Source organism: Pseudophryne corroboree, chromosome 1, assembly GCF_028390025.1.
Source record: "Pseudophryne corroboree isolate aPseCor3 chromosome 1, aPseCor3.hap2, whole genome shotgun sequence".
Classification (NCBI taxonomy): Eukaryota; Metazoa; Chordata; class Amphibia; order Anura; family Myobatrachidae; genus Pseudophryne; species Pseudophryne corroboree.
Genome location: NC_086444.1, coordinates 803324907 through 803343798, shown reverse-complemented (window position 1 = coordinate 803343798; position 18892 = coordinate 803324907). Strand labels below are relative to the sequence as shown.

Below are 18892 nucleotides of genomic sequence, written 5' to 3'. Positions count from 1 at the left end.
GTTCAGTAGTTTTTGGTGATGCTCCAGTCTTCTGTACGTGGTGCCTGTACGCCGAAAGTGTCCCGCAATTCTTCTGGCCACCGACAGCATCTCTTGCACGCCCCTGTCGTTTTTAAAAAAATTCTGCACCACCAAATTCAAGGTATGTGCAAAACATGGGACGTGCTGGAATTTGCCCATATTTAATGCACACACAATATTGCTGGCGTTGTCCGATGCCACAAATCCACAGGAGAGTCCAATTGGGGTAAGCCATTCTGCGATGATCTTCCTCAGTTGCCGTAAGAGGTTTTCAGCTGTGTGCGTATTCTGGAAAGCGGTGATACAAAGCGTAGCCTGCCTAGGAAAGAGTTGGCGTTTGCGAGATGCTGCTACTGGTGCCGCCGCTGCTGTTCTTGCGGCGGGAGTCCATACATCTACCCAGTGGGCTGTCAAAGTCATATAGTCCTGACCCTGCCCTGCTCCACTTGTCCACATGTCCGTGGTTAAGTGGACATTGGGTACAACTGCATTTTTTAGGACACTGGTGAGTCTTTTTCTGACGTCCGTGTACATTCTCGGTATCGCCTGCCTACAGAAGTGGAACCTAGATGGTATTTGGTAACGGGGGCACACTGCCTCAATAAATTGTCTAGTTCCCTGTGAACTAACGGCGGATACCGGACGCACGTCTAACACCAACATAGTTGTCAAGGACTTAGTTATCCGCTTTGCAACAGGATGACTGCTGTGATATTTCATCTTCCTCGCAAAGGACTGTTGGACAGTCAATTGCTTACTGGAAGTAGTACAAGTGGGCTTACGACTTCCCCTCTGGGATGACCATCGACTCCCAGCAGCAACAACAGCAGCGCCAGCAGCAGTAGGCGTTACACGCAAGGATGCATCGGAGGAATCCCAGGCAGGAGAGGACTCGTCAGAATTGCCAGTGACATGGCCTGCAGGACTATTGGCATTCCTGGGGAAGGAGGAAATTGACACTGAGGGAGTTGGTGGGGTGGTTTGCGTGAGCTTGGTTACAAGAGGAAGGGATTTACTGGTCAGTGGACTGCTTCCGCTGTCGGCCCAAGTTTTTGAACTTGTCACTGACTTATTATGAATGCGCTGCAGGTGACGTATAAGGGAGGATGTTCCGAGGTGGTTAACGTCCTTACCCCTACTTATTACAGCTTGACAAAGGGAACACACGGCTTGACACCTGTTGTCCGCATTTCTGGAGAAATATTTCCACACCGAAGAGCTGATTTTTTTAGTATTTTCACCAGGCATGTCAACGGCCCTATTCCTCCCACGGACAACAGGTGTCTCCCCGGGTGCCTGACTTAAACAAACCACCTCACCATCAGAATCCTCCTGGTCAATTTCCTCCCCAGCACCAGCAACACCCATATCCTCCTCATCCTGGTGTACTTCAACACTGACATCTTCAATCTGACTATCAGGAACTGGACTGCGGGTGCTCCTTCCAGCACTTGCAGGGGGCGTGCAAATGGTGGAAGGCGCATGCTCTTCACGTCCAGTGTTGGGAAGGTCAGGCATCGCAACTGACACAATTGGACTCTCCTTGTGGATTTGGGATTTCGAAGAACGCACAGTTCTTTGCGGTGCTACTGCTTTTGCCAGCTTGAGTCTTTTCATTTTTCTAGCGAGAGGCTGAGTGCCTCCATCCTCATGTGAAGCTGAACCACTAGCCATGAACATAGGCCAGGGCCTCAGCCGTTCCTTGCCACTCCGTGTGGTAAATGGCATATTGGCAAGTTTACGCTTCTCCTCCGACAATTTTATTTTAGGTTTTGGAGTCCTTTTTTTACTGATATTTGGTGTTTTGGATTTGACATGCTCTGTACTATGACATTGGGCATCGGCCTTGGCAGACGACGTTGCTGGCATTTCATCGTCTCGGCCATGACTAGTGGCAGCAGCTTCAGCACGAGGTGGAAGTGGATCTTGATCTTTCCCTAATTTTGGAACCTCAACATTTTTGTTCTCCATATTTTAATAGGCACAACTAAAAGGCACCTCAGGTAAACAATGGAGATGGATGGATACTAGTATACAATTATGGATGGACTGCCGAGTGCCGACACAGAGGTAGCTACAGCCGTGGACTACCGTACTGTACTGTGTCTGCTGCTAATATAGACTGGTTGATAAAGAGATGTAGTAGTAGTATGTATGTATAAAGAAGAAAGAAAAAAAAACCACGGGTAGGTGGTATACAATTATGGACGGACTGCCCAGTGCCGACACAGAGGTAGCTACAGCCGTGGACTACCGTACTGTACTGTGTCTGCTGCTAATATAGACTGGTTGATAAAGAGATGTAGTAGTAGTATGTATGTATAAAGAAGAAAGAAAAAAAAACCACGGGTAGGTGGTATACAATTATGGACGGACTGCCCAGTGCCGACACAGAGGTAGCTACAGCCGTGGACTACCGTACTGTACTGTGTCTGCTGCTAATATAGACTGGTTGATAAAGAGATGTAGTAGTAGTATGTATGTATAAAGAAGAAAGAAAAAAAAACCACGGGTAGGTGGTATACAATTATGGACGGACTGCCCAGTGCCGACACAGAGGTAGCTACAGCCGTGGACTACCGTACTGTACTGTCTGCTGCTAATATAGACTGGTTGATAAAGAGATGTAGTAGTAGTATGTATGTATAAAGAAGAAAGAAAAAAAAACCACGGGTAGGTGGTATACAATTATGGACGGACTGCCGAGTGCCGACACAGAGGTAGCTACAGCCGTGGACTACCGTACTGTACTGTGTCTGCTGCTAATATAGACTGGTTGATAAAGAGATGTAGTAGTAGTATGTATGTATAAAGAAGAAAGAAAAAAAAAACCACGGGTAGGTGGTATACAATTATGGACGGACTGCCGAGTGCCGACACAGAGGTAGCTACAGCCGTGAACTACCGTACTGTGTCTGCTGCGACTGGATGATAAATAATGATATAAAAAATATATATATATCACTACTGCAGCCGGACAGGTATATATTATATAATGACGGACCTGCTGGACACTGTCTGTCAGCAGAATGAGTTTTTTATAGAATAAAAAAAAAAAACACACAAGTGAAGTCACACGACGAGTGTTTAACTTTTTCAGGCAATCACAATATAGTATACTATACTACTAACTATACTGGTGGTCAGTGTGGTCAGGTCACTGGTCAGTCACACTGGCAGTGGCACTCCTGCAGCAAAAGTGTGCACTGTTTAATTTTAATAATAATATGTACTCCTGGCTCCTGCTATAACCTATAACTGGCACTGCAGTGCTCCCCAGTCTCCCCCACAATTATAAGATGTGTGAGCTGAGCACAGTCAGATACGACTGTTTAACTTTTTCAGGCAATCACAATATAGTATACTATACTACTAACTATACTGGTGGTCAGTGTGGTCAGGTCACTGGTCAGTCACACTGGCAGTGGCACTCCTGCAGCAAAAGTGTGCACTGTTTAATTTTAATAATAATATGTACTCCTGGCTCCTGCTATAACCTATAACTGGCACTGCAGTGCTCCCCAGTCTCCCCCACAATTATAAGATGTGTGAGCTGAGCACAGTCAGATATATACATAGATGATGCAGCACACTGGGCTGAGCAGTGCACACAGATATGGTATGTGACTGAGTCACTGTGTATCGTTTTTTTCAGGCAGAGAACGGATATATTAAATAAAACTGCACTGTGTCTGGTGGTCACTGTGGTCAGTCACTAGTAAACTCTGCACTCTCTACAGTTCTACAGTACTCCTAAGCTCCAGTAAATCAGGTCAATCTCTCTCTCTCTCTCTTCTAATCTAAATGGAGAGGACGCCAGCCACGTCCTCTCCCTATCAATCTCAATGCACGTGTGAAAATGGCGGCGACGCGCGGCTCCTTATATAGAATCCGAGTCTCGCGAGAATCCGACAGCGTCATGATGACGTTCGGGCGCGCTCGGGTTAACCGAGCAAGGCGGGAAGATCCGAGTCGCTCGGACCCGTGAAAAAAAACATTAAGTTCGTGCGGGTTCGGATTCAGAGAAACCGAACCCGCTCATCTCTAGTTCCCAGTTTAATTATTTTCTACTAGTTTTTTTTTTTTTTAATCAATTTTTTGCTCCTTGTGTCCTCCTCTCTTATAAAATGCCTGCCTTCTGCAGTAGTGTAGATGACACAAAGGCAGACCCAGCTTCACAGAAGTAGGCTGTATACTTTCAGAGAGTACTAAGTAATAACCAGTTGGTGGGTTGATATGCTGTACATTGTGTGTAAACAAAAAAAATATTCTCCCGCACAGGTGGGCCCAGTAATTGCAACACATACTCTTGTGTGCAGTAAAAAATGATGGATGTGTATACTGCGCTGGTTGATCAGCGTACACCTGTTACAGTAGGCCTAACTGTACTTAAATGTCACTTACTAGTAGTAGCCACGTCTGGAAAAAAAATATTTATTAACAGTTTCTTATATAGCGCAGCAAATTCCGTTGCGCTTTACAACTGGACACAATTAGAAGAAAAAAAACGGGTAAAAACAAACAGTCATGGTAGGAGGGCCCTGCTTGCAAGCGTACAATCTATGGGAAAAATGTTTGTATCATAATTTGAGATGATCACAAAAAAAGTTTTCAGAACATTTCTGAAAACACTTTGTTTGAACTAGATTATAATCCAATCAGTCATCATAATTGTCCGTTTACAGTTGTCGAAAGGTCTCTGTAAGCAAATCTTCAGGGAGAATAAATATATTGCCGCCACTGTCTGGGTGGTTGGAAATACTTTTCTCTGACGTCCTAAATGGATGCTGGGGACTCCGTCAGGACCATGGGGATTAGCGGCTCCGCAGGAGACAGGGCACAAAAATAAAGCTTTAGGATCAGGTGGTGTGCACTGGCTCCTCCCCCTATGACCCTCCTCCAAGCCTCAGTTAGGTTTTTGTGCCCGTCCGAGCAGGGTGCAATTTAGGTGACTCTCCTAAAGAGCTGCTTAGAAAAAGTTTTTAGGTTTTTTATTTTACAGTGAGTCCTGCTGGCAACAGGCTCACTGCAACGAGGGACTTAGGGGAGAAGAAGTGAACTCACCTGCGTGCAGGATGGATTGGCTTCTTAGGCTACTGGACACCATTAGCTCCAGAGGGATCGAACACAGGCCCAGCCATGGAGTCCGGTCCCGGAGCCGCGCCGCCGACCCCCTTGCAGATGCCGAAAAGTGAAGAGGTCCAGAAACCGGCGGCAGAAGACTTTTCAGTCTTCATGAGGTAGCGCACAGCACTGCAGCTGTGCGCCATTGTTGTCACACACTTCACACCGGCGGTCACTGAGGGTGCAGGGCGCTGTGGGGGGCGCCCTGGGCAGCAATGAAATACCTATACTGGCTAAAAGATACATCACATATAGCCCCTGGGGCTATATGGATGTATTTAACCCCTGCCAGGTCTCAGAAAAACGGGAGAAGAAGCCCGCCGAAAAGGGGGCGGGGCCTATTCTCCTCAGCACACAGCGCCATTTTCCCTCACAGAAATGCTGGTGGGAAGGCTCCCAGGCTCTCCCCTGCACTGCACTACAGAAACAGGGTTAAAACAGAGAGGGGGGGCACTTATTTGGCGATATGATTATATATATTAAGATGCTATAAGGGAAAAACACTTATATAAAGGTTGTCCCTGTATAATTATAGCGTTTTGGTGTGTGCTGGCAAACTCTCCCTCTGTCTCTCCAAAGGGCTAGTGGGGTCCTGTCCTCTATCAGAGCATTCCCTGTGTGTGTGCTGTGTGTCGGTACGTGTGTGTCGACATGTATGAGGACGATGTTGGTGAGGAGGCGGAGCAATTGCCTGTAATGGTGATGTCACTCTCTAGGGAGTCGACACCGGAATGGATGGCTTATTTAAGGAATTACGTGATAATGTCAACACGCTGCAAGGTCGGTTGACGACATGAGACGGCCGGCAAACCAATTAGTACCTGTCCAGGCGTCTCAAACACCGTCAGGGGCGTTAAAACGTCTTTTTACCTCAGTCGGTCGACACAGACACGGACACTGACTCCAGTGTCGACGGTGAAGAAACAAACGTATTTTTCTTTTAGGGCCACACGTTACTTGTTAAGGGCAATGAAGGAGGTGTTACATATTTCTGATACTACAAGTACCACAAAAAAGGGTATTTTGTGGAGTGTGAAAAAACTACCTGTAGTTTTTCCTGAATCAGATAAATTAAATGAAGTGTGTGATGATGCGTGGGTTTCCCCCGATAGAAAATTATTGGCGGTATACCCTTTCCCGCCAGAAGTTAGGGCGCGTTGGGAAACACCCCTTAGGGTGGATAAGGCGCTCACACGCTTATCAAAACAAGTGGCGGTACCGTCTCCAGATAGGGCCGCCCTCAAGGAGCCAGTTGATAGGAGGCTGGAAAATATCCTAAAAAGTATATACACACATACTGGTGTTATACTGCGACCAGCGATCGCCTCAGTCTGGATGTGCAGCGCTGGGGTGGCTTGGTCGGATTCCCTGACTGAAAATATTGATACCCTTGACAGGGACAGTATTTTATTGACTATAGAGCATTTAAAGGATGCATTTCTATATATGCGAGATGCACAGAGGGATATTTGCACTCTGGCATCAAGAGTAAGTGCGATGTCCATATCTGCCAGAAGTTGTTTATGGACACGACAGTGGTCAGGTGATGCAGATTCCAAACGGCACATGGAAGTATTGCCGTATAAAGGAGAAAAAGACAACGTCTTTTCAGCCTCAGTCCTTTCGTCCCCATAAGGGCAAGCGGGCAAAAGGCCAGTCATATCTGCCATGGGATAGAGGAAAGGGAAGTAGACTGCAGCAGGCAGCCCATTCCCAGGAACAGAAGCCCTCCACCGCTTCTGCCAAGTCCTCAGCATGACGCTGGGGCCGTACAAGCGGACTCAAGTGCGGTGGGGGGTCGTCTCAAGAGTTTCAGCACGCAGTGGGCTCACTCGCAAGTGGACCCCTGGATCCTACAAGTAGTATCCCAGGGGTACAGATTGGAAATTCGAGACGTCTCCCCCTCGCAGGTTCCTGAAGTCTGCTTTACCAACGTCTCCCTCCGACAGGGAGGCAGTAGTGGAAACAATTCACAAGCTGTATTCCCAGCAGGTGATAATCAAAGTACCCCTCCTACAACAAGGAAAGGGGTATTATTCCACACTATATTGTGGTATTGAAGCCAGACGGCTCGGTGAGACCTATTCTAAATCTGAAATATTTGAACACTTACATACAAAGGTTCAAATCAAGATGGAGTCACTCAGAGCAGTGATAGCGAACCAGGAAAAAGGGGACTATATGGTGTCCCGGGACAGATGCTTACCTCCATGTCCCAATTTGCCCTTCTCACCAAGGTTACCTCAGGTTCGTGGTACAGAACTGTCACTATCAGTTTCAGACGCTGCCGGTTGGATTGTCCACGGCACCCCGGGTCCTTACCAAGGTAATGGCCGAAATGATGATTCTTCTTCAAAGAAAATGGACGATCTCCTGATAAGGGCAAGGTCCAGAGAACAGTTGGAGGTCGGAGTAGCACTATCTCAAGTAGTTCTACGACAGCACGGGTGGATTCTAAATATTCCAAAACCGCAGCTGTTTCCGACGACACGTCTGCTGTTCCTAGGGATGATTCTGGACACAGTCCAGAAAAAGGTGTTTCTCCCGGAGAAGAAAGCCAGGGAGTTATCCGAGCTAGTCAGGAACCTCCTAAAACCAGGAAGAGTGTCAGTGCATCATTGCACAAGGGTCCTGGGAAAAATGGTGGCTTCTTACGAAGCGATTCCATTCGGCAGATTTCACGCAAGAACTTTTCAGTGGGATCTGCTGGACAAATGGTCCGGATCGCATCTGCAGATGCATCAGCGGATAACCTTATCGCCACGGACAAGGGTGTCTCTTCTGTGGTGGTTGCAGAGTGCTCATCTGTTAGAGGGCCGCAGATTCGGCATACAGGACTGGGTCCTGGTGACCACGGATGCCAGTCTGAGAGGCTGGGGAGCGGTCACACAGGGAAGAAACTTCCAGGGAGTATGGTCAAGCCTGGAGATGTCTCTTCACATAAATATACTGGAGCTAAGAGCGATTTACAATGCTCTAAGCCTGGCAAAACCCCTGCTTCAGGGTCAGCCGGTGTTGATCCAGTCGGACAACATCACGGCAGTCGCCCACGTAAACAGACAGGGCGGCACAAGAAGCTGGAGAGCAATGGCAGAAGCTGCAAGGATTCTTCGCTGGGCGGAAGATCATGTGATAGCACTGTCAGCAGTGTTCATTCCGGGAGTGGACAACTGGGAAGCAGACTTCCTCAGCAGACACGATCTACACCCGGGAGAGTGGGGACTTCATCCAGAAGTCTTCCACATGATTGTGAACCGTTGGGAAAAACCAAAGGTGGACATGATGGCGTCTCGCCTCAACAAAAAACTGGACAGGTATTGCGCCAGGTCAAGAGACCCTCAGGCAATAGCTGTGGACGCTCTGGTAACGCCGTGGGTGTTCCAGTCAGTGTATGTGTTTCCTCCTCTGCCTCTCATACCAAAAGTACTGAGAATTATACGGCAAAGGGGAGTAAGAACGATACTCGTGGCTCCGGATTGGCCAAGAAGAACTTGGTACCCGGAACTTCAGGAGATGCTCACGGAAGATCCGTGGCCTCTACCTCTAAGACGGGACCTGCTTCAGCAGGGACCGTGTCTATTCCAAGACTTACCGCGGCTGCATTTGACGGCATGGCGGTTGAACGACGAATTCTAAGGGAAAAAGGCATTCCGGAAGAGGTCATTCCTACACTGGTAAAAGCCAGGAGGGAGGTGACTGCACAACATTATCACCGCATTTGGAGAAAATATGTTGCGTGGTGTGAGGCCAGGAAGGCCCCCACGGAGGAATTTCAATTGGGTCGATTCCTACATTTCCTGCAAACAGGATTGTCTATGGGCCTCAAATTGGGGTCCATTAAGGTTCAAATTTCGGCCCTGTCGATTTTCTTCCAGAAAGAATTGGCTTCAGTTCCTGAAGTCCAGACTTTTGTAAAAGGAGTACTACATATACAGCCCCCGGTTGTGCCCCAGTGGCTCCGTGGGACCTTAATGTAGTTTTGGATTTTCTCAAATCCCATTGGTTTGAGTCACTCAAATCGGTGGATTTGAAATATCTTACATGGAAAGTAACCATGCTACTGGCCCTGGCTTCAGCCAGGAGAGTGTCAGAATTGGCGGCTTTATCGTATAAAAGCCCATATCTGATTTTCCATTCGGACAGGGCAGAACTGCGGACGCGTCCTCAGTTTCTGCCTAAGGTGGTGTCAGCGTTTCACCTGAACCAGCCTATTGTGGTGCCTGCGGCTACTAGCGATTTGGAGGATTCCAAGTTGCTGGACGTTGTCAGGGCATTGAAAATATATATTTCAAGGACGGCTGGAGTCAGAAAATCTGACTCGCTGTTTATACTGTATGCACCCAACAAGCTGGGTGCTCCTGCTTCTAAGCAGACGATTGCTCGTTGGATTTGTAGCACAATTCAACTTGCACATTCTGTGGCAGGCCTGCCACAGCCTAAATCTGTCAAGGCCCATTCCACAAGGAAGGTGGGCTCATCCTGGGCGGCTGTCCGAGGGGTCTCGGCATTACAACTCTGCCGAGCAGCTACGTGGTCGGGGGAGAACACGTTTGTAAAATTCTACAAATTTGATACCCTGGCTAAAGAGGACCTGGAGTTCTCTCATTCGGTGCTGCAGAGTTATCCGCACTCTCCCGCCCGTTTGGGAGCTTTGGTATAATCCCCATGGTCCTGACGGAGTCCCCAGCATCCACTTAGGACGTCAGAGAAAATAAGAATTTACTTACCGATAATTCTATTTCTCGTAGTCCGTAGTGGATGCTGTGCGCCCATCCCAAGTGCGGATTGTCTGCAATACTTGTCATAGTTATTGTTACAAAAAATCGGGTTGTTATTGTTGTGAGCCGTCTGTTCAGAGGCTCCTACGTTTGTCATACTGTTAACTGGGTTCAGATCACAAGTTGTACGGTGTGATTGGTGTGGCTGGTATGAGTCTTACCCGGGATTCAAAATCCTTCCTTATTGTGTACGCTCGTCCGGGCACAGTATCCTAACTGAGGCTTGGAGGAGGGTCATAGGGGGAGGAGCCAGTGCACACCACCTGATCCTAAAGCTTTATTTTTGTGCCCTGTCTCCTGCGGAGCCGCTAATCCCCATGGTCCTGACGGAGTCCCCAGCATCCTCTACGGACTACGAGAAATAGAATTATCGGTAAGTAAATTCTTATTTTTAACGTCCTCAAAACACACATGAGCCGTCATCTACCATATGTGTACCTTGTTTTTTTTTTTTAATAAGGTAATTTTTATTCACAAACTGAAGAATAAGGTACAGACATTGCAGATCATCACAATATCACAACAATAAATCTTTCGGCTCAAGACAGACCTCCAATATTGGAGGAAATTCACATTCAAGGGATATCAGAACATGACCATGAGGGAATTACACATACTTTCTTGCTGTACAGATTATTTGGGTCTGCAAGATCCGCAGCCATCAATATAAATCCTCATACATTTTTATATTTACGCCCTTAAGCTAACCAATAAGAACATAACATCAACAGGGGAAAAACAAAAAACAAAAAACAAAACCTGAAGCAAGGTGAGAAGGGATAATCTGATTCCGGACCACAGTAATTATGCGGATATACAGGCGGCTCCACAGGGCTCAACCGCCAAGCATCTCACTTATGTCACTAAGCAGTAAATATTTGGCAAGTTAGCATTTCAGTGCCCTCTATATTTGCGGGGTCATGTGCGCATGGGGGGAGTCAAGCCATGGAGACCAGACCTTTTCAAATTTGGCTGATGCGTTCTGTTTCATATATATATATCTTTCCTTAATTATTGTATCATTAATTAGGGTCTTAAGCCCAGACACCGAAGGGGCTCTGGGGGCCATCCATAGCCTCGCAATGCAAACCTTAGCCAAGGCACATACATTACTGGCATAGAGACCCCTTGAAACAGACAGAGAGGATGAGCATCCCATCCCCAGAATACAGAACTGAGGGGTAAGCACTCCGCCAGTTACTCCTGTACTTTCCAGGATTGACCCGACCCCCAACCAGAACACCCTCAGCCTCGGACAATCCCACATTAGATGCCAAAATGTTCCGACCTCCCCCCCGCATTTAGGACAAAGGCCAGATCCGCCCGTACCGAAAGTAGCTAGTCTAGCCGGAGTCATATATGTCCTGTGTAAAATGAAGAATTGAATCTGCTGAAATCTAAGAGATTTGGTAACTTTGGCAGGGTATTCCAGAGCGAGGGCCCAGTCCTCTTCATTTATTAAACCCATATCCTCCTCCCATTTTCCTCGGAGACGTGTCAGAGGGTCCGCATGGAGCTTAGCAAGTAAATATCCATACGCACAGGAGACCATCTTAGCTCGACCCAAAGTAGCCACAAAGGTCTTGATGGGAAATGGGAGGATACGTGGGGGGGACTCAGCAAACTGGGACTGGAGGGCGTGACGAAGCTGGAGATATCTGAAAAAATAGGAATTGGGTAACCCAAACTCATCTTTCAGTTGCTGAAAGGATTTGAGTACCCCATCTAGGTAGAGTTGGGAAATAGAAACCACAGATCTAGGGGCCCACACCTCCCGCCCCTCAAGCGCGTGTAGTTCAGGGAGCCAGTCAGAGTACCATAGGGGGGTATCAGGGTCCAAACCATCGTATCCCAAGAGGACTCTCAGGGCCTGCCATATTTTTAATGCCTGGAAAATAATAGGGGGAAGAAACCGAGATATGCTCCCACTCAACAGCACCTGCACAGGAGAGAGGTGAGGAAAGTAGGAGCGAATAAACTCACAGTGTAAGGAGTTAACCCCAGAATCCTGCGCCCACACACTAATATGAGTCAGCTGGGCAGCATAGTAATACATCTGAAAATTAGGCAGAGCCAGGCCACCGTCAGAGCGCTGCCTGGTAAGGGTATTTAGCTGTATCCTAGAACGTTTGTTAGCCCATATCAAAGAGGATAGAACACTATTTAATTTTCTAAAGAATAGCGGATAAATATATACCGGGGACTGGAGAATAATGTATAAAAGTTTGGGGAGTATAATCATTTTAATGAGATTGACCCTGCCAGACACCGTCAGTGGAAGCTTACACCAAGCTTTGGATTTGCCCATAATCCACTGCATGGCCGGGTCCAGGTTCAGAGGGACAAAATCGGAAGGGTCACTAGTTATTTGAATCCCGAGGTATTTAAATTGTATCGTCCAACGTAGTGGCAGGGGGATTTTGGGAATAGTAGGGGGGGGGCCTATGACTGGCATAATGTACGATTTAGACCAGTTAATTCTAAGTCCCGAGTGATCACCAAAGCACTCAATCACCCGTAGCAGAGTGGGCATTGACTTGGTGTAATCTTGCAAGAACAGCAACATGTCGTCAGCATAAAGAGCTATTCTATCCTCACGTGAGCCCGTACTGATTCCCACAATATCTGGGTGTGATCTTATCAGACAGGCCAGGGGCTCAATGGCCAAGGCAAACAGTGCGGGGGATAGGGGGCAGCCTTGTCTAGTCCCACGGGATAGCTGGAAAGAGGGGGATACATAGCCGTTCACCAAGATCCTGGCACTCGGATGTTGATACAGTAGTTTAGTCCAACTGATAAAGTTGGGTCCAAAGCCCATACGAGCCATCACCTCCCATAAATAAGCCCATTCAACGCTGTCAAAAGCCTTGGCCGCGTCTAGCGAGACCACAGCCGAGTCAGAAGGGGAGTCATGTGGGAGTTGCAGAATGGTATATAGTCTACGTAGATTAATAGATGTGGACTTCCCTGGCATGAAGCCAGTCTGATCCGAGTGAACGAGGGAGGTGATCACTGTGTTAAGCCGTACTGCCAATATCTTTGCCAGGATCTTAGCATCGTGGGAATCAGGGAAATCGGCCTATAGGAGTCTGGAGACCCAGGGTCCTTACCGGGCTTTGGAATCACTATTATAATTGCCTCTGACATAGAGAGGGGAAGCTCATTATTGGCAAATATATCCAAGTATAGGGCATGGAGTCTGGGTCCAAAGAAATCTATATGAGTTTTGTAAACCTCAGAGGGAATCCCGTCACACCCCGGAGCCTTGCCATTAGGGGACATACCAATGGCCGCAGTCACCTCCTCGAGCGTCAAGGGCGCCTCCAGCAGCTCATAGGCCTCAGGGGAGAGTGCGGGCAACGCAATATCCCCCAGGTAGTGCGAGATGTCAAGAGTAGAGCACGTCAATTGTGAGCTATAAACACCAGAGTAATAAGATCTAAACAACTGCGCAATGTCCGGCGTGGTGTCAACAAAGGAGCCATCCCCATCGGACATCTGGGTGATCGTAGACCCAGGCCGATCGTAGTGTATCAGACGGGCCAGGAGTCCCCCTGTCCTATCAGCCTGCATATAAATATTAGTGGCCTTGAAAAGGAGGGAGCGTGAGTTTTTGTCGGACAGGTGGGCCATCCAAGCCGACTGAGCCACTAGCCAGCGTACCTTCGTAGTGGGGGCACCATCTAGCAGGTATTGGGACTCTAGTTCCCTGGTGTCCCTTTCAAGGGCCTGTTCCTTCTCCCTGGAGGATACTTTATGAGCCGCTATGCGTCCAATATATGAACATCTCAAAAAAGCCTTAAATGAATCCCAAACTATCGTAGCCGGGGCTGACCCTACATTATCGTTAAAGTACCCCCCCCATTGAGTCTCGAGGTCACTGCAGTCACCAAGCTGGGTCAGCCAAGAGGGGTGCAGCTTCCAATAAGAGTGCCCCCTCTGACTTCCCACAGCGATAGTCATCAACATGGGGGAGTGGTCAGAGACCCCTCGGGCCTCATAATGAATGTCAATGATCCCCGGGACAAGGGCAGGGGACACCAGCATCAGGTCAATCCTGGAAAAGGAGCCATGAGCACTGGAAAAACAGGAGAACTGGCGGGCCGTAGGGTGACGGAGCCTCCACACATCAACCCACTGCAAGCTATCCAAAAAATCTGCAAACTTAGTAGGGCCACCACTCGCCAGCGCAACACTCGGGGAGTGCCATCGATCCAAGGACAAATCTAGGATGTTATTAAAGTCACCCAGGCATATCACTGGGGTAGTGGGAGATGAAGCGATGAAAGAGGCAGCCTGCTGCAACACAGCATATGAAAAGGGAGGGGGGACATACACCGCTAATATGTAATAGGGCTGGGAGCTCAGTTTACATTCCATAAATACAAATCTTCCATATGGGTCAGTTTTGATCGACAGTAATTCAAATTGCACTGATTTTTTAATCAGAACCGAGACACCCCTAGAAAAGGAAGAGTGAGAGGCGTGGTAAGCCCATCCCACCCAGGCCCGGCGTAAAGACAATAACCTATGTCCCTCTAAGTGGGTCTCACTGAGGCATGCAATGTCCGGGTCATATTTCTTAATCATATTTAAAACCAGAGATCGTTTGATTTTGTTATTCAGACCTCGGACATTCCATGCCAACAGCTTCAGATTAGTCATGACTCCATGTAGACTCTATGTGTCTCCCGGATAGACATTTCCCAGAATACAACTGAGAACCAACATCAGTAATACCAGTAACACATGACGTACATAAGCCCAGCATTATAATCCATAGCGTCTGAATTAATAAACATCCTTGCTTCAAAAAAAACTCAGGTAAGAAAAATAACAAACTAAAGAAAGAAAACCAAAAACAGCAGCAAAGAGAGCCGCAGCTAGCTGCTTCCCAATTATCCCTCCCCTCCCCTCCCCGTATACCCCCCAGAACACCGGCATACTTATATCCCAAACCAACAACCCAAACTACCAAGTGCTGAGTAGGCCTAGATTCTCAACTAAACCTCTAACCAACACCACTTGGACGGTAAGTCTTGAGCCACCAATGCAAAGGAGGGGGGCTCCCCGATCTAAGATCGTTCCCTCCGATAGCCCAGACCCAGCTCCTGCAACTCAGGAGATCAGTCCGGAGCCAGCTGTCGAGCACCCGGCGCAAATCTGTCCAGCCATTGTGCCGCTTCCCTGGGGGAATTAAAAAACTTGGTCTCCCCGTCCGCCACAACTCGGAGCCTTGAAGGAAACAGCATGGAATACGGAATGTTGAGGTCTCGCAGACGCCGTTTAATGGGCATAAACTGGGCTCTGTCCTTCTGGACGTCTGCGGCAAAGTCCGGGAAGGCCGACACCTTGACTCCATTACGGACCAGCGGGCCCTTTGTGCGACCTAGGCGAAGAACTGAGTCCCGGTCCTTATAATGTAGGAATTTGGCAATGAAGGTGCGAGGAGGGGCACCAGGAGGTAGTGGCTGAGATGGTATCCTATGTGCACGTTCCACCGCAAATTGGGCCGTAAAGGACTCAGCGCCATACATCTCCTTGAGCCAAGATTCGAGGAAGTCCTCCGGCTGCGAGCCCTCTTCTCTTTCAGGTAGGCCCACAAATCTGACATTGTTCCTACGCAGTCTTCCCTCCATGTCTAAAAGCTTAGTCTGGAGGGAGGAGACTTGTTGGGTCACCGTGGATACGGACTGCTTCAGGGGTCCACACATATCTTCCAGGTTGGAGACCCTTGTCTCCGCCTCACCCACTCTCTCACGAATGCGCTGGACATCTTGTCGGAGTAAGGATAGGTCACACTGCACCTTCTCCATCTTGTCGGAGAGACGTTGCTCACTGCCAGCTATAGCCTCCAGCACCTGTTGAATAGACGGCGCCTCCGCCACCCCCGGGGAGCCAGCCGCAGACACGGAGGGGGAATCAGAATGGGTAGGAGAGGGAGCCGACGACACCTTGGGTGTGGGTTGTCTGGCATATCTTTCTAGCTTGGCCGCAGCCGCACTTTGGCCTCCCTTAACCATATTGAACAGGAGCAGTCACAACCACCCTAGGGCAGTGTGTTCCGTGTAGAAGTATAATGAGAAGGCGGTAGGAGCGAGGACGCCCTCAATTAGTGGCGGGAAGCAGCCGTGCCCAGTCCTTATATCAAAATATCAATGGATAGAAAATACAGGCTTGTGTAGAAGTAGCAGCAATATGTACAGTAATATTGAAGAGGGAGAATCTTGCAGCAACTTCGGAAGGCAAGGGCAGGATGTCGGTGCGTAGCACACTGAAGGATATTAGTGCAGTATAGCGACGCAGTCAGTTCCAATTACTAATGCATCTCTTATGTGGTAGAATGGGAGAGCTGTGCAGCAAAAGACACCTGACTGTGCTTCCAGCAGTATGTTGAGTCAGTATAGGTAGTATAGATACTGAGAGGCTGAGAGTGAGTGAGCAACTGATAGTGAGGTCCCAAATAGCAAAGGCTCACTGGTCACAGGAGAGTTCCATCAGGCAGCCCATCAAATGTGCAGGCATTAGCAGCAGCCTTTATCATTCACTCCCAAAATGGCCGCAGTGTCCCTTCCTCTTCCCCTTCCCCAGGAGTACCTGTTTGTTCTCCCGTCTTCAGGGTCACTTCAGGGACCCAGGTTACAGCCCTGGAGGCAGAGGAGAGGCTATCTCCCCCCCACAGTCCTTTTGCGGGCTCCGGCAGCAGCGGCAGCCCGCCGCTCGAGCTCCGGGTGTCCCGCGATCGAGGCCGCCAAAATCGAGGCCGGGGATCCGGAGAACTTGTAGGCCGCAGGGCCGGATGTCGGTGAGAGCCGCGTCTACGGGACCCGGAGAGCACGGATAGGGACGCCCGGCAGTGCCCAGCAGTGCAGGGTGAGCGATTCGGCCGGGTAGGAGCACCAGAGGGAATAAGGATGGGTATCAGGAGTTTGGTGGCCGGGGAGCTCCCGAGACCTGCTGCCTACTCCTTAGCCGTCGCGGCCACGCCCGTACCTTGTTTGACTTTGTCATGTCTTACTCTGATTATGGGGGTTATTCAGATTTGTTAGCAAACCAAATAAGCACACGAATGGGCAAAACCATGTGCACTGCAGGTGGGGCAGATATAACATGTACAGAGAGAGTTAGATACGGGTGGGGTGTGTTCATACTGAAAATCTAAATTGAAGTGTAAAAATAAAGCAGCCAGTATTTACCCTGCACAGAAACAATATAACCCACCCAGTTGGATTTGTAATTTTAATTGCGTCCCATGAATTTTTGCTCTAATTTGTGTTCTCTACAGGTTATTATTTTTACTGTTCTCATATGTTATTGTATATCTGTACAATAATGCAGAGCTGGCCATACAGGCAAATGTCTGAGGTGCCACTGCTCCAGGTAAGCGCCATCAGTTACGAGAATCCTGCTTAGGACTCCAGACTGGTCAAGGCCATCTCTGCAACTATCTGGTTGATGTATTAAGAAGTGAAAAGGGTGGAAAAGTGGACCAGTGGAGAAGTTGCTCATAACCACTAATCGCCTTCTACCTAATATTTTAAAATGCACTTGATAAATGCTACTTCCAGGCTGATTGGTTACCACTGGTCCTCTTCCGCACTCTTCACTGCTTGATACATCAAACCACATGTCAGGTGTTTATGAATCTATGGCATTATACAAATAAACAATAATAATTATAGTCTGCTATTTTTTGCTGATAGGTTAGTGGTTACTGGGGACTGCAGGTGTCTGCACTCACACGCTACCATCTTCAGTGATATCACAGCTGCAATGTTTGTCCTCGAAAGCACTGGATGAATACATTATTTTAGCCATAAGCTCAAGAATGTTAAAGGAATATTTTGCTGCTTAATAATAAACAAATTTAAATTCTTCCTGAAAGTAGTATTGTTACTAAAGCTAATTATGGAGAAAATCTAGTAATATATTTTCTCACAACAGCTAGAGAGCCACAGGTTGGCCTAGCCTGGCTTAGTATATGAACCTTTATAATTCCAATCAGCCTACTAGTAAGCTGGTTGGTACGAAACTCTGGCAATGTATGGGAGCAAATGTCAATCTGTGCTTGCTTCCAAATGCTGGAAACCGGTCGTTCAGACACATTGGTTAAATTAAACCAGTTTAACCAGCTTGTCTGAACAACCGTTTTTGGCCGTTTCCCCGCTCCCATGCATTGCCATTCCAACTAGTTGATTGGTTGGAATAGCTGTGCCATACTAAACAAGCTCAGTAGTGTTATACGGTCATTCTTTGAATCTCTCACTACTGTATATGCAGTTAGTATTTGTTGCTGTAATTTTCACTTTTTTTTTCTCTTCCCCCCCCCCCCAAGACTGAAGAAAGCTTGAGACGTTTGAGAAATCCTCTACGATTGAAGCTTCCAGTTGAACAGCTGCGTGAGGGAGAATAGGCTGATTTTTTTCTTTTTATTCAAAATAGATAATTTTTCATGTTTTACATCATTTTGTAAAAGGGGTCATTAGAGTCATGCTTTAAGAGATTACAATAAACTATAAATAAGACTTTATAAGAGGATTTTATTTTTGTATCTTTTTTTATACACAAGACTACTTGGGAGTTTTTTTGCTATACTCAATATACAGTATATCAGCATTTTTAACTTTTAGCACATGAACCCTAAATTAGTGTACCGCATACCCTTGCCATGGCTCACGAACTTTGGTTGTGTTGCCATTCTAAAAATGTATTCCGCGTGGATGGTAAAGTATGAAAAAGTAAAAAAAAAAAATTAAGAAAAAACCTTCAACAAACTGATGTCAACCATATGATGTGTCGAAAATAGTCACGCTAACCCTTTGACCATGTCAACAAACAGTTGTCGACCTAAAGACCAGATACTGCTCCTCCATGGCATGCTGAAGTTCTCTTTTACAACACAAAATGATAAGGTCATACTGATGCCAGTAGATTCTACTGCAGGATAGGGGAGAAGCAGCTACATCAGC

At 47.6% G+C, this 18892-nt stretch overlaps 1 protein-coding gene across 2 annotated transcripts in view; it reads left to right on the top strand.

Annotated features, from left to right (window-relative positions):
- The window catches only part of MCUB (mitochondrial calcium uniporter dominant negative subunit beta), a 241811-nt gene extending 223355 nt beyond the window's left edge, over window positions 1-18456 (top strand). For both annotated transcript variants that reach the window (XM_063918979.1, XM_063918970.1), the window contains exon 8: window positions 18259-18456. In XM_063918979.1, the coding sequence (XP_063775049.1) occupies window positions 18259-18336 (78 nt within the window). In that variant the 3' untranslated portion in view covers window positions 18337-18456. The remainder of the gene's footprint in view (window positions 1-18258) is intronic.
- Window positions 18457-18892: the final 436 nt, after the last annotated feature.